The sequence below is a fragment of the Peromyscus californicus genome, unplaced genomic scaffold, assembly GCF_007827085.1.
Source record: "Peromyscus californicus insignis strain IS unplaced genomic scaffold, ASM782708v3 Scaffold_10__1_contigs__length_136768540, whole genome shotgun sequence".
Lineage (NCBI taxonomy): Eukaryota > Metazoa > Chordata > Mammalia > Rodentia > Cricetidae > Peromyscus > Peromyscus californicus.
In genome coordinates, this window is record NW_026294391.1 from 20,266,700 (window position 1) to 20,283,292 (window position 16,593).

At 40.0% G+C, this 16,593-nt stretch overlaps 1 protein-coding gene across 2 annotated transcripts in view; it reads left to right on the forward strand.

Annotated features, from left to right (window-relative positions):
- Wwc3 (WWC family member 3) overlaps positions 1–16,593 on the forward strand; it is a 106,818-nt gene that overhangs the window by 51,607 nt on the left and 38,618 nt on the right. For both annotated transcript variants that reach the window (XM_052712390.1, XM_052712306.1), the window contains exons 4-5: positions 3,749–3,825; positions 5,322–5,401. In XM_052712390.1, coding sequence (XP_052568350.1) covers positions 3,749–3,825; positions 5,322–5,401 — 157 coding nt within the window. The remainder of the gene's footprint in view (positions 1–3,748; positions 3,826–5,321; positions 5,402–16,593) is intronic.

A 16,593-nucleotide genomic window follows, 5' to 3' on the forward strand; every position in this document is an offset into this window, starting at 1 on the left:
AGAAGTGGTTTCAGTGCAGTAAAAGCTGTCATTTCACATGGTTTTAGCTATAGATAATGGAAGACTTAATCCCACATGCCTGGAAACTAAGCAATTCATGAACAATGGAGTCTTCCCAAGATTGTGTTGGGGTTTTTCATTGGTGGCTTTGGAGCCTCTGCGGTGGTAGTCTTGTTTCATCCAGCCCTCCATCTATATCTTAAGTATGCCGAGTGTGGCTACTGGTCAGTGTTACGATTCTGGGAGGAAGACGCAAGAGTCGGGAGTCGGGAGAGGTTCCCGTGTAAATGTATAGTAGTGGACATCTCAGCTCTCGTGTGTTTTTCAAGTCCCTGCTAATTTTTCCTATGAAATTTCAGAGGCAGGAACAGTTTTGTGGTGATGGTTCCCAGTCTGTGTGTGTGTTTTCAAGTGTGCACCTACATGTGTGTGTGGGTGAATGTGTATGCATATGAGTGCACATGTATGTGGAGACCAGATCTTAGATATTGTTCCTCAGGGGCTTTGATTTGTTGTTACTATTATTTACTTTTTGGAGACAGAGCCTATCACTGATTAGGCTAGGCTGTCTGGCCAGCAAGCCCCAGGGATTCAGCTATCTCTGTCTTCCCAGCACTGGGATTACAAACACATACCACTGTGCCTAGCTTTTTACGTAGGTTCGGAAGATTGAACTCAGATCCTTATGCTTCTGTGACAAGTACTTTATACACTGAGATTTCTCCCAGGCTCTGCTGTTACTAGGGTTTTTTTTTGTTTTTTTTTTTTTTTTGGTTTTTCGAGAAAAGGTTTCTCTGTTTAGCTTTGCGCCTTTCCTGGAACTCACTTGGTAGCCCAGGCTGGCCTTGAACTCATAGAGATCCGCCTGGCTCTGCCTCCCCGAGTGCTGGGATTAAAGACGTGCGCCACCACCGCCCGGCATGTTACTAGTTTTTAACATGGGATTTTGTTGTTGTTCTTATTTTGTTTTGTTTTTGTTTTTCGAGACAGGGTTTCTCTGTGTAACAGCCCTGGCTGTCCTGGAACTTGCTGAATTTAATGTTGTTGAATTTTGGTGGTAGGATTAGTTTCTAGTCTCAGTGGGAAAGATCCCAGATGTTAACAATTGGCATTATCCTCCTGATTTAAGTTGACAAGTTTAACTTGAGTGTAAGGGAGAAGATAGCAACTCTTAGTGTCATTTGCATATTACATTTAACCAGAGGCCTTTAAGCTTAGGTGTGGAGTGTGTGTTTGTGTGTGTGTGTGTGTGTGTGTGTGTGTGTGTGTGTGTGTGTGTGTGTGTGAAAATGGACACGCACAGCATGTGTGTGGAGGTCAGAAGGCAACCTTAGATATTGGTCTTTACACTCCACCTTGAGACACAACATCTTTCTTCATACCTGTGTATGCCCAAGAACCTCTGCAGATTCTCCTGTCTCTTCCTCTCATCTTGTTGTAGGAACACTAGGATTACAGATGTGCACTACTAAACCTGGCTTTACATGAGCTCTGAGGTTTTAAACTTGGGTCTTGATGCTTGCATAGCAAGTACTTTGCACACTGAGCCATTTTCCTAGTCCTGATGTGGAGATTTCTTATAAATGATATTTGCCTGTTAAGAACATTATTTGAGCCAGGCGCCAGTGGCACACACCTTTAATCCCAGCACTTGGGAAGCAGCAGCAGGCGGATCTCTGTGAGTTTGAAGGCAGCCTGGTCTACAGCGTGAGATCCAGGACAGGCACCAAAACTACACAGAGAAACCCTGTCTTGAAAAACCAAAAAAAAAAAAAAGAACATTGTTTGAGAACTAGAGAGATGGCTCAGCAATTAAGAGCAATGGCTGTTCTCCTGGAGGACCCAGGTTTGATTCCCAGTACTCACATGGTGGCTCACAAGCGTCTGTAACTCCAGTTCCAGGGGATCCAATATCTTCTTCCGGCTCCATTAGCACCAGGAACTCCATGGTACACAGACATACATGCAGGCAAAACACTCATACCCATACAATTTAAAAAATTTTAAAATAACCCTGTTTGAGCCATAACATTCATTGTTGATCTTAAATGAAAGCCACCAATCAGGTAACATTGAAAATTGTAAAATTTCAAAATAGACATTCTTATCTAAGATAGAATTCTGGTGTGGGGTGGGGTGAGGTGGGGGACTGGAGTTGGTTAAATACTGGGCTTTTTTCATGCTATGAAATTTTCTATGAATATCTGTATTCTACGATCAATAGGCTATGAATTGTGGATTTTGCTGTTTGTGACAGTCTCACTCTGTAGCCCATGATGGCCTTCAGTTTGAAGCAGTCCCCTTGCCTCAGATTCCCAAGTCCTGGATTATAGGCGTGAGCTACCACACCCAGCAAAGACTTGTGTTATAAAAAAATTTTCCTCCATGTCCTTGAGAGACCACAATTCTAAGTATAAGACAATTTGAGATAAAGCTGGCAGACATTTCACTCTTTCAGATATTTATTTCCAGTAGATTCAGTTGTTTGAACTTCTGACTAAATGAGGCTTAAATAGTAGATTTTCCATAGAGCTGTTTTTAAAATAGGAGCTCTGAACTGCCCAAATTAACTTTGGATGTGGTTCTAATTGAAGTTTTAAATAATCTTGCTGTGTAAGCTACTTGATAGTTTTAAGCTGTCCTTTCCAGTATAAAGTAAGGAAAGGATCTTGAATTAAATTCTAGTTGTGAGCATGTAAGTTAAACTGAGAGGGTCAGTCATAGATACTAAAATCACAGGAGTGAAAAAAAGGGACAACACCAGGAAGCTGATGATACTTGAGTAGGTTGGCTCACAGATGAAGACCATGGAACTAAGGAAGAGAATAGAAATCAAGTTGCCATAGTACAAACCACCAAGCCTTCAGCCTGGTAAACAAAAGTGATAGCAATAGAAGGATAAAAACAGTGTAGAGAAATGAGGGACACAGGGACAGGTACTGGCTGTCTCAGCCGCTTGAATGCTAGAAAGGGTTTGCAGCTTTGTGTGGACAGAAGAAGATCTGTGGGGTTTATTCACCCCAGATAATGACTAGTCATACGAATGACACTGTGTCTTTAAAAAGCGTTAAATCACATGCATGACACTGTTTAAGAAACTATACGTTTATTTTAGCCAGACATCCAAACAGACTGAGAATCAAAGTATGAGTATCTTACTTCAGTTTCTAGGGAACAAGTAACTTGGGAGCACACTGCCTTCAGTCTGATGAGACTGACAGTAACTAGATTTTGACAGAACTGGAAAACTAGCTGCCTTTTTATTTTATACGTTTTCAGTGTTTTTTCCTTCCCATGGCAACAATTATCTATCTGGAAACTATAGATGCAAAGACAATAAAGATAAAATCCTTTGACATGCAACCATGGAGAATAACAATAGTTATCTCTATGATTCTATCCTTTAGTCATTTCTGTGTGTTTATATGGAAAAGAAAGTAACTAAGAACAATTTTCCATACCATAGTCTTTTCTCCCTTATGTCTGTGTGGGCTTTATCCCTCATGGATTTCTAGTAGAAGTAAACAGTTTGTTTCCCTGTAGCTTATGTTTTCTTATGTGATCATGTAGTAAATCCTAATGCAAAAATCAAACATCAAGATTTGAGGTTGTGAAATGTTAATTATTTGGGAGCCAGTGCCCATGTGTAAATTCCAGACTGAGAATTTAACATGATAAATCAGAAGTTCCTTTTGTCCATTTATTGTAAAGATTCTGTTATAAAAGAAAACATTTTCTTTTTCCTTAGCCTTCTCTGGATATTCAACCAATACAAAGTATGATCCACACCAGATTAAAGCAGAAATAGCAAGTCGCCGGGATAGGGTAAGTCAAACCATGGTTTTCACAGCTGGAAGCACTGTATGTATTTTTATGTAGCAATACTTATCATGATTCATTGTGTGATCATCAGTATGTGTAACACCAAGATATTGGTAAGATTTTTATTTCCCAAATTATATTGCATTTTGCTTTATTTTTCACTTGTTTTGCAATAGCAGAAAAAAAATACTTTATTTTAAAGCTGTTTCTCATCAGAAAAAAAAGTAGCCAACATCCATTGCATGTTTTATAGGATAGACCGTTCAACCATTTGGGAAGATGGCAAGGTGTCAAGGGCCAGTGTTGCCGGGTTGCTTCTCTGTGCCAATAGGATACCACTTTTGACCCTTGGTAGCTGTTGTTCTTCTTGGGTTGCTAGTCCCAAAGAGTCCCAGCTCCTATAGCAGTGCTTCATCCGGATTCTGATCCTTCCTTGGTGACACCTACATTCATTAAGTGACACCTTGTCTCATCCCTTTAGGCCCTTATCCACCTGGTTGTCCAAAAGAGGATCCATGTATTGTTTTGTGACAAAGCTCAGGGAACATCTTAGTAATGAGGCCTCCTCTTTTATTGATGTGCCATTCCATAAACTAGGCTGTGTATTTTTAGTTCTCAAGTTTAAACACAGCAAAGAACACCACCTGGGGAGCTTTTTAAACTTGCAAGTCTGTAAGCCCATTCCCCTGTGGTTTGGTAAAGACATGGATTAGGTTCCAGAATCTGTTTAAGGAATCATATCAGGGAATTGAGGTTCAGGTAGTCAGAGGCTGCAAATGTCCTTGGTAACATCTATGAAGAGTAAGTACAAATGAAGATGACAAAATTTTACATTTGCTATGTGATATGTACATTGTTATCCTCAAAAAACAAGTACTGTTCCCCACTTGCATAGGACCTGTTAGGATTGGGGGCTTTAAAAAAATTATTCATTGGAGAATTTTATACATGTATACAATGAAATATGATCATATCTACTACCCATTTCCTCCCTCCAGCTCCCTCCATATTCCCCCAACACATCCCTTTCCCAACTTAGTGTCTTTTCCTTTTTTTGATAACCTAAGTCCAATTAGTGTTTGACCATATGTGTGTGAGTATGATAGTATCTACTGGAGGATGGGAATTCTACCAGTGGCCACATTCTGAAAAGGAGATGATTTTTTCCTTCCCCGTCACCTATTAACTGCTAAGAACTCCTCAGAAAGGGAGCCTCTTCAACATCTATGCTAGAATTTTGGCTGGCTTGATTTTGTGTAAGTCTTGTAGCAGGTAACCAGAGTTGCTGTGAGTTCACAATTGCAATACAGTGCTATATCCAGAAGACAGTTTTTCACAACACTCCACAGGATTGGGGACCTTTTAGTCTAAGCAAGGCAGTTTTCTTCGAGTAGTGAAGACTGGATGATCCATGCAGTTGAAAGCTAAGGAATAACTTGGATGACTATTGTAGAAATAATTTATCACTGCTTGGATTTAAAAAAATAAATTGTTTTTAGCTTTCCAGATTAAAGCGAGAGCTGACCCAGATGAAGCAGGAGCTACAGTATAAAGAAAAGGGTGTGGAGACCCTACAAGAGTGAGTTACTTGCATGTGTATATGGGAGCGTTTTCTTGTGATTTCCTTTTTTTCTGATACATTTGGTACCTGGACATGTCATGTTCGAATGTGTCAAGAATTTAACTTTTTTGCTTTTATTTATGCTCATTATTTTATGATCTCAAATATCAGAATCTTTCTTTTCCTTGAAGATACCGTATTCCTTCAAATGGAAATACTTGGGAAACAAAACCCTTCTTTTTATATTTATGCATGCTTTTTGGTAGCTGTACGGCTTAAGACACATGTAACTATTTACCTTTAAATTCAGGATTTTATTAGTTTCTCTTAAATTTTTTAATTCTAAAATCAATTAAAATAAAATTACAGTTTCCCAGTCTCATTAGTCACATTTGAAGTTCTCAGTGGTCACACGTGAGTAATACATATTTTCTCTACCATGACAATAGCAATATTTTGAGCTAGATGAGTCTTGGTGTAGAGCATCCTGCATAACAGAGAAGTTGTGCAGCATCTTTGACCTCTGCCCTCTAGCTGTCAGTAGCATCCATCTAACTTCTATTGTAATAACTTGTAATGTGTCCAGACATTGTCAAATGCCTACAGTTGAGAAGCACAAGACTAGTGACTACACATTGGCCATCATAAGCTGTAGATTCCCATCATCACAAATAGTACTGCTGGACTTCCTCCTTTTTTTGCCCTTGCAGTTAGAACTGTATTCCTATAAACAGTTTGAGGAGGAATTTCTTATAGTTAGTAAGCTGTATTAAGTCAGCATATTAAATGAACAAGAGTCAGTTTATAGATGGTGATGGTGTTGGCCTGAAAGAATTAGTTTTCTTAAAGGAAATAGTGTAGACTTATTGCCTGAGAGACCTTTCAGAGCCTGGTTCCACTGGCTAAACTTGGCATGTGCTTCATACTTTCTGTGCCTGTGTTTCTCCTCTTTACATGATTGTCTTAGCCATTCTGCCCGCTATAACAAAATACCATCAGGTGGGTGGCTTGAAGAACAGTCTTTAATTTTATAATTCTGCATGAAGTCTGGAAGTCTGAGTCTATTCCTAGAAACGACCCAGTTCCAGACTTGTAGATAGTCACCTTTACACTGACTGTATCCTTACATGGCTGAGAGAGGTTGTATAAGTTTTAGTCTCTCTTCCTTTTCTTTCAAGGACATTTGTGGGGACACTCATGACCTTGTCTAACCCCCAGCCCCATCCAAGTACCTTCACATTAGAGCATAAGGCTTCAACAGAAGAGTGGGGAAGGGGTATAAATACACAGTTCATTAACAGCATTGATCAAATTCAGTTGCCCAGAGTGCGAAATTACCTGCCTAGTATCAAGTTAATCTTTGACAAAGGTAGGGGGTCCATCTGCATGGTTACTGTAGTGTGTAAAGATGAACAACATAGCATGTTTTGTATCCTGGATTCACATTTAGTAACACTGTAACAAATATGAGGGCAGTGCTGATCTTTATGGAGAGTTAATAGATAAGTGTGTTTGACAAGTGTAATTAATTACCTTAGCCTTGTGTAAGTGGTATGATCTGGTCATATCAGACTCTATTTTTGAACATTAAATTGAGATTGACTAGTTTTCTTTTTTCATGTGTTGTGCTTGTGGTGTGTTTGTATATGCTTGTTTGAGTGTGGACCTGTATGTCATGCATTTGGAGGCCTGAGACTAACATCTGGGAGTCTTCATCACTTTCCACCTTATTCATTAAGATTGGGTTTCTCAATGTAACCCAGAACTCTTGTCTCCAACTTCTGAGTGCTGGAGTTATAAGCAGGCTGTCACACCTACCTGACAATTATATGGGTCCTGGTGATCCAAATTCTGGTCTTCATGTTTGCTGCTTATTCAGCAAGTACTTGAATTTGTGAACCACTTATCCAGCCAGAGACTGACTTTTGTAGTCAGTCGGATTGGGTTGGTTCAGGGTTGCTTTATGTGTACCTTATATTAAGGTCATCTGGGTACCAGGGAAGACACAAAACAAAGGATTTGTTGCATTTTGCCTGGGGGAACTTGGCTTCTCTGGCCCTGACTCCCAGGAATGTTAAAAACATGACAGTTTATTCAGAAACACAGGCATGCCCCCTGCAGGTGGATTTTGATAAACCCATCAGCGTAATGCCATCTGAGCTCTTTTAAAGTCATTATCCCTCTTTGTTCTTTACTAGCATTGAGCAGTCTGTTTATGTGGTCTGCCTGGGTTTTGATTCTGCAATCTGAGATTCTTTTAACTAGCACTAGCCAGTTAGCACAGCTGTTTTTGTTCTGCTTTTTAAAAGTTTTGTCTTAAGCAAATCAAGCCTCTTCTCCAATGCTGCTCTGTAGGAAGCTGCATTGTCACTGTGTGCTTCCTGGTTACTGCCTTTGTTGCTCATTTGGTCTACTTGATGCAGTGCTTCCCAGTGTATTGGTGCAGGCTCTTTATCTTCCCACCCCTTCCCCAATCATCCAGAGAGTCTCTAGGTCTCCCAACACTTTCTAGGATGCTTCCCTGTATGTTGTGATTATTCCGTTAAAAGGGATGAATAAAGAATAAAAGCAAATTAATAATTGGACATATTATGTTATCAAAAGTTGCCTGGACTATGTAGTTGAATAAGGTGTTGATTTCCTGCTTTCAGTGCCCTTTGCTACTAATAGCTTTACTCTATGGTACGGGATAATCTAACATTTTAATGGTGGGCTCTTTATATGTTGGAAGCTGCAGTCCATTTCATTTTTTTACTTGCAAATGTTCTGAAGAAGGTGACTAGGATTCAGAAAGAATCTGAGGGTGTCCAACAGCCCCAAAGCTCACAGGGGAGCCAATTTCTGCACTTTTCCTTGAAGGCTGTGGCTTTTGCAGGGGATTAATGAGCTTGGTGCCCAGTGCTTCTCCTGACCCATTGTGGATAGCCCGTTTCCCAGTTTGAATACAATGTTTGTAATATCCGGTTAAGACTGAATAATCTAGAACATAAAATATTCTGGGAACTGGAAAATGGACTTCCCTTTGACTTTGCTAGGAAGTAGTCCATCTGTTGTAAGTGGCTTGAAGATAGGAGGTAGCCTCTGTTTCTCTTGCTATGTAGTATGAACTAGCACAGGGAGAGGCTTAACTTCATGCCTAGAGCTGACATGGAATATGAATTGGGATCCTAGAAGAGAGAGGTATGGTGTTTTTAGTTAATTTCTGCTTGCCTTAGCAAGACTCCATGATTGGGGGCAGTTATTGTAAACTTGCCTCTTTCCAAGGGGAGGCTCCTTTTGCATGACAGAGCTTATGGGAATACCCACCCTTACCTGTCAAAAAGTAGATGGGGGAGATTCTGGACCTAGCCTTGGTCCTGAGGGGCTTACCTTCATTTCTGTGTCCTACCAGTGAGCCAGGCTTCAAACACCTTTCAGGAAGGAGCTCCCCAGAGAGAGCCCTGCTCGAATAGCATGTTACTGCTCTGTTGGAAACTGCGTTATCACTGTGTTTACTGCATCTGTGATACAGCCTCAGGAAAAAGAGAAAACATAGACACTTACATCACTCTTAAAATTCTTTGCAAGCGAAAAACAAGCTGATACCTTGCCCTGAGTACCACTGACTATGAGATTTTTACATCCTAATTAATTTTCTGCTATTGAAGATTGGGCACTTATGTTTGGATCAAATTAGTTGTGAATATTTATATTGTTCATGGAGAAATTTTGAGAAAAAAATGATCATCTCACTCTCACTGTGAAATCAAGACTCTAAGTCCAGATAACAAGTGAGCTGTTGTACATAAACACGATGCTTATGATTTTTGTTGAGTTTTGTTTTTAACACTAACACGGTTCAAGGCAGCAGCCTTAGGTTTTCCTCCAGAAACTGTCTGCTGTTCTTGCTTCCCAGAAACTTCAGAGCACCTCAACAGGAGTTTGGCCGCTTATAACATTTTAAACTTGGCTTGTTTATCTTGGTGAATTTCCTGGCTAGCAAGGAAATCCATCATTATGCTTGAGTCCAAGGGAGTAAAAAAGAACCTTTTGTATTTTTTTTAAAAAAATCTATATATGTTGTAAATATTTGTGGAGGGGAACTGGCCTTGGATATATTCTCTGGATTAATGATGAAGTTTTATGTATGTGTGCATATATATATATATATATATATATATATATATATATATAGAGAGAGAGAGAGAGAGAGAGAGAGAGAGAGAGAGAGAGAGAGAGAGAAACAAGCCTCCTATAGCCCTCTCCCTATTTTAACCCCACAGTGACTAGTCTTGGCAAATATGTAGCCCTGTCTCATTCCCTAAGTTCTTATTGGAATAAATCCCCAAATCACATTTAATCAATAAATCCTTTTCTTAAAGCTGTAGACCCCTTTGTGAACATAATCTGAGTCCTAGTATCCCACTTACTAGGCACCCATCAGCAAAGAGCTTTCCTGTTTCCCCATTCTATTTGGCTCCAAATTCTAATGAGGCCCACGCAGTGCATTTTTTGGGTATATCTGTTAAATCTCTTCATCTATGATTCTTCACCTTTTGTTTTCCCAGTAACTGATTTGCTCAGGAAAAAAATTTGTGTGTCCTGTATAGTTTCCTTGATTTTAGATTTCAGTTCTTAATTTTCCAGATTTTCAGTGAGTTTTGGCTTTGGCGGCTTGCTATAGCCATGCATAATATTTCTCATAAGCTTTCTGTCTCCTAAAAGATTCTTTTAGGTTAAGTACCTGAAAGTTAGTTTCATTGGTCACAGGATGAATGTATTTGTCATATATTGGACATTGCCAAATTTTCCTATAGCAGCTACATCATTTTCTCTTCCTACCACTGGACATGAACGTTTCTGTTTTCCATGGCTTTACCAACAGAATGTGTTGACAAGCTATGGCATTTTTGCCTCTCTCATTGGTGAATGAGAGGATCTAAGTGTATTATTCACTTGCATTTCTCTCATGGATCTCTGCAAAAGTCTTCAGAAAATAGAAAAATCATTTATCTTGAAAAAAGTCTTAAGTGAGCTACTTCAGTGAAAGATCATTGGACTCTGTTGTCCACAAACTTTTGAAACCTAACTTGAAAATTACCTTAATGTGACTCATTGCTAGTTTCCAGAGGCAAATAGAAGGATGCAGAAACTAAAGAATATTTCTGGAATGAACAAAACACAAGAATGTGGTGGGCATGCTCACAGGTATGGGCAGAATCTCCTTGGTAGTCCCCTGTTTGGAGATCTGAAGTGAACCTTGTGCTAATTCTGAGCTGTCCTGACTGGGAAGCCCACCTAACATGGCTTTACCCCAAGTTTCTCCCATTTATCTGCCTAACACTGTAATGTCTCTGACACTGGTATGATGACCAGAATGCTGCCCTGACCCCCTTGTTACCACATCTGTTGTTTATGGTATGGTATTTCCATACTTGGCACCCAATCCCTCTCACAGATTCTACTCTGATCACTCTAAGCTGAGCCACTGTGATTCATGATTCTTGTGAGTAACCACAGAAATTCTTTTTAAATGTCTCCTCACCTTATGACTCTCATGTGGCCGTCTCTCTCCTAGAATACAAAGTAGATGTTTGATGAGTTAGCCTACTAGACCAACTTCATTTCACCCTAGTTTCATTTCCAGTCTTCCGTGCCTGCCCCTTTGACCACCCTGCTAGCTCTCGGCCTACCTGGGACACTTGCTTTTAGAACTAGTACTTAATACCTAAATTCATCCTTCTTTTCTGTGGGTCTCTGGGGCAAGTGACATCTTACTTAGATCCTTGATGAACCATCCTATTGAAATAGGCAAACTCTCAATTGCACACTGACCCTAAAGTGGATTCATTTTGTTTAAAACCATGGATACTGCATTATTATCATGATTTTTATCTTATTGGCTACCTTCATGATTCAAGTGTGACACTTTGCCTTGGTTCCTACACCATCAAGAGGATTCAGACAATTTCTGGAACAGGAACAGCTCAACATAATAAATGGACCCTAGTCTGAGTTCTGTGGGAGTGACTGATATCATGGTCTCTGCTAGCTGTCATGTCATTTACTTCATTCTTAAATACTGGGACCCTCTGAGCTGCCAGGGTCTTAAGGAGAACTGTTAATTGCCCTGCTTGCCTTCTTATTAACTGCTCAAGTATTTCCTTCTCCTCTACATTTTGGATTATATTTCATTTGAGCCCTGGATTTTAAGAAGTCCTTTTACTTATGTCTGCTATTCACATTACCGAAAGGAGTGTCCACTAAGTGGTCCAACAACCAATTTCTACTAGGTCCATTCCTTCCACTCTGTGAGCTTCTCAGCCTTACTGTTGATTAAGAAACTTCCCAGTTGAGGTAGGATGGATAGATTTACACCTATTTGTCTCCTTAAATAAGAGTGACTACATACTTCTAAGTATTTGATATCACACTGAGGCATTACTAGATAAGAGAGTCAGCACTTTCTGTCTGAGGATTTACTGGTCCAGAAAAGAATGGAATTGTGTACAGCTAGAGTAGCGATACTGCATGGATAGAGTAGGGTTCCATTAACAGCACCCCACTAACCTGCATATAAGGTACAGCCTGTGAAACCCCCTTCTGGCAGTACCACTCATATAGTAGTAAGACACACAGAAATGGGGTGGAAACAAAAGTAACATTGTTCCCAGTGATAGGACAGACCTAGCATTGCACACAAGACCCACTGTTGATAGCAAGCTGCCAAAAGCTTTCTGATGTGCATTCAAGACCCTTTCTAGAACTTTTCATTTAAAACCTGGTGACTGTAACAAAACTATTTATTCTTTTGTGTTTTAATCTGTGGTATTAACATGGAATGACTCTAGAGGACTGGCAGCTCTTTTCTCAAAGATGAGAGTTTAAGGTGTGTTAGGCTTTTTCCTTCTTCTGCTAGTAAATTCTACCAGCATCCTCAATTAATCACCAAAAATGGAAATCTTAGGGCAATATGATATGAGTTTGATGATAAAGATCTCTTCATGGGTTCCTTGCTCTGTTCCTGGGGATTTCTGTTACGGGGTATCGCTAAAACAGGGTCTATCTGGCATATTATATTCATTCTCTCTCTCTCTCTCTCTCTCTCTCTCTCTCTCTCTCTCTCTCTCTCTCTCTCTCTCTCTCTCTCTCTCTCTGTGTGTGTGTGTGTGTGTGTGTGTGTGAGAGAGAGAGAGAGAGAGAGAGAGAGAGAGAGAGAGAGAGAGAGAGAGAGAGAGAGATGGAGAGAGAGAGACGTGTGATGCGTGAATGTAGCATAGCACATGTTGTGGAGGTCAGAGATGAACTTCAGAGAGTTGATTCTTGCCTTCTACATTGTTGAGACAGAGTTTCTTATTTCTGAGGTGTTGCATATCAAGGTCATCTGACCCATAAGCTTCTAGCCAGTTTTCCTGTCTCCACCTTGCACTACTACTACATTTGGCTTTTTTGTGTAGGTTCTTTGGTCCAAACTCAGATCATCAAACTTGTATGGTGAGTGCAATTACACTCTGAGCCATCTTGCTAGCCCCTAATCTTTATTCCGTTTCACTGTCTCATGGCTACGAAGGTAGAACTGTAGCCAGAGCCCAGGTCCAGGCCTTGAAGTCCATTTTTATTCTCTGAAGGCCTCTGCAATGCCCACTGCTGGACTAACGTGCTCATGCTACTGATAAAGTTGGGTGTCTTTTCCTTGATATGGCTGCTATTCCTGTTGTACAATCTGGTGCCACAACAGGCTGCTGACTCCACTACTAGATTTTAACAGTGGCCAAGCTTTGGTGCTGCAACTGCTGAAAGCTGCAATGCAGCCACCACATCTTCAGGTCTGATAGAGGAGCAGGTATGGGACTGCAGCCTTCACTGTGAATCATAGCTATACAACTATGGATACTTTATTGACACCCATTCCCAGGCACGTGGAAAATTACATTTAATATAGACAAGTTTCCCTTTTCTCTATGAGGGTTGTTTGCAGGCCTTGCTCTGTTTTTCATTCTGGAACAGCAGGAAGGCCTAGTAGCAGAGACAGTGGCCATTGATGGTTAGAGAGCAATTGGACATCCCTGGCTTTTAGGATTTTGTTTGAAGATGACCTTACTCTTTTCTATAGATCTCATCAGCCTACAGAGGTTTTGGTTTATGACATTAACAACAATATATGGTAAAGCCTTTCATCAGAAGATTAGTACAGAACATATTATTTAAATAAGGCCTACAAGAAACATTTCGTGACTTTCTTGGCAGTTAGTGGTTTAAAATGTATGACCCTTGAATTTTCCTTTGTGTTAGAGACTTGCGGCTCTTTCTAGAGTACATAAAGTGGAAACATACATGGGATGCCCCTGCTTTAAGTTTTCCTGCATTATGGGTCTTAATGCTGAGATGAATAGCTCTCAAGGGAATTTTTTTTCTGGTGTTGGTGATTGAACTCATGTCTTCACACATTTTTATCGATGCTAGCCATGAGATACACTCCAGTTCTAGGTGAACAGCTGGACCTAACTCCAGCCTGTGGTCTTGAACTGGACATGGGCTAAAAAATAATTTCATCATTATTTGAAGGTATTGCTTTGCCCTTCAGTAATGTCATACCAAAAGCATTCTCTATCAGAGAATTCTTTCTACTGTCAACTCCTGGGGCTTTACATGTACAGAGGCCATGGACTTCATTTTAATAATAATTACTATATTGTCAGTGAATGGTAATTAGTGTAAGAAGAGGAACCTCTAACCTTTTGGGAGCTAGTTGTTGGGTAAACAAAATTCTCAGTCCTACCTGTAGGCATTCAGGAACAGCAGGGAACCAGGAGTTGATATTTGTTCTGGTGATTCTCTAATCTGTTTCCAGTCACCCTTTTCATCACATCATTTAGTTTAGCAACAGCCTCTGTGCAAAACTTCAGTCCCATGACGTTGATTTTTGTTGTGAAACTATGATCAGTAATATAAGTATAGAGTAGAAAATTTTATAACTATCACACTCAACTTACAGGTCAGCATACTTGTAGTGAGTGAGAAAACCAGCCATTTTGGCAGAAGGGGGTCTGCTTTTGAGGACAAAAGAATTTAAAAAATATACAAGCGGTTTATATGCTAGGTGCTGCCACTTTTGCTATTGACTTTCATTTATTTTTTTTTAAGCATTCACCAGATAGCTAGTTGATACTATGCTGGGAAATACACATGCATGTGCACAGACACACAGGCACTCACATACATATATTTTGTTTTGTTTTGTTTTAAGACAGGGTCTTCCTGTGTAGCTTAGTCTGCCCTCAAAGTTATGATCCTCCTGCATCTACTGCCTGACTACGGGCCTGCATACCACATTCAATAGAACTTTTTTATTTATTTATTTATTTTTATTTTTTTTAATTTATGGTTTTTTGTTTTTTGTTTTTTTGAGACAGGGTTTCTCTGTGAAACAGTCCTGGATGTCCTGGAACTCACTCTGTAGACCAGGCTGGCCTCGAACTCACAAAGATCCACCTGGCTCTGCCTCCCGAGTGCTGGGATTAAAGGCGTGCACCCCCACTGCCTGGCCTTTTCATGTTTTATTACTAAAGTTCATGACAACCGTTAAGGTGCTATGGAGTTAAAAGTAATTGCCTCAATCATTTGGATAAGGTGTTATGAAGGATCCAGAGTAGGGATCTTTTGAGAACAAAAAAACAATGCCTACAGGCCAAACTTCTGTTCATGCTCATGTAATTTAACTCTTAGCATAGAACACTTTAGTTAAAAAATACATGCAACTAATTAAAATAATATATAACTAAAGAATTTTGCTTTATAGAAATGTATATTTGAGAAACTTATAGGGTGTACCTGACCATTATGGAAGTGCCTGTGGAGTCAGGCTGTGATTGGCTTGGAATTGTCGTCGTGCAATATGTGGTATCCTGTGGTTTATTTGTATCTGTTCTCTTAGGGAAAAGACTTAGTCTCCATCTTCATAAATGTCCATAGTAGTTGATGACTATCATAGAAATACTGACTGGTTCTATTGCCCTTTTCCAACTCAGTTTCTTGCTTCTGTATTTGCCCTTCTGTTCCAAGGATGCCAATAGATCAGGTCAATTCTGGTGCTGAGCTTTGCTTTGTGTTTTTACACATATGACAAGGAATTTATTAATAATAATAAAATAGTAAAGTTGTCAACTTAATACCTTTTCTCCAATGAGTAAGAAGTTTTATTATCCTGATAATCATCATTATTACAAACATTATATTCTAGGACTTCTGCCAGGTGAGTCCTTTCCTTCCATATTCTCCTTAAATCTTACGCCTGTCCTATGGGAGTAGTGTTGTTAGTATTCCCATTTGAGACACAATGAAGTAGATCAAAAGATACGGATGATTTGTCTAGGGTCCCACAGCTAATGAGTGGTGGAGCTGGAATTCTATCCTACTCACAGAATACTAGGTTTGTGTAGTGGAAAACCAGGCAGTTTGGGCTCACAATGATGATCCAAATCTTCAGGATAACCTCTGAGGGAAGTTATTAGGTTCAGAACCTGTGTGATGGTAGGCCTGGAACCTGTTGAGTAAGGTAGCTGCTTTCCAGGGAAGGAATTCATTCTACATCTGGACCAATTTCTCCATTTCCTTAGCCTTGTAGGCTTCCCGGGCTTGAGACTTAGGAATGGGAGACATGACAGAGGACATGCTCCCAAGACTGCCTGCTATTGGAAGATGAAGCCAAGTCTGGTTGTTTTGTGTTCTATACCTACTACCACCAGCCAGGCTTATATGTGCATAGGTTGACTGAGTGGATGAACAGACAGAAGCAGGAGAGAGAGAGAGGGTAAGAAGGAGGAAGGGGGAAGGAAGGAAGTTTTGATGGATGGATATTGGACTGCAGCAAAGTATCAAGGAGGTAGATAGAATAAGTGATAGAGATAAGTGATAACTAGAATGGTAAGTAATAACTAGAATGAAATGAATGAATAGAGAAGGCATACGTTTCCAGTTTGAGGGCTGAGGATATAGTGCAGTAGTAGAATGCTGCCTAGCCTGGACAAGGTCCTGGGTTCAATCCCCAATACCACAAAATGAGGTTCCAATTTTTGTTAAGTATATTATTGGACCATACTTCTTCTTGCTGTTTTCCATATACTCTCCTGGCGTACAAATCTCACCCATAAGTTTATTTAATAAACATATTTGACCACTGACCTTAATAATGCTGAGAATAAATGAAAAACTTTGGTTATCCGCCCCAGAGG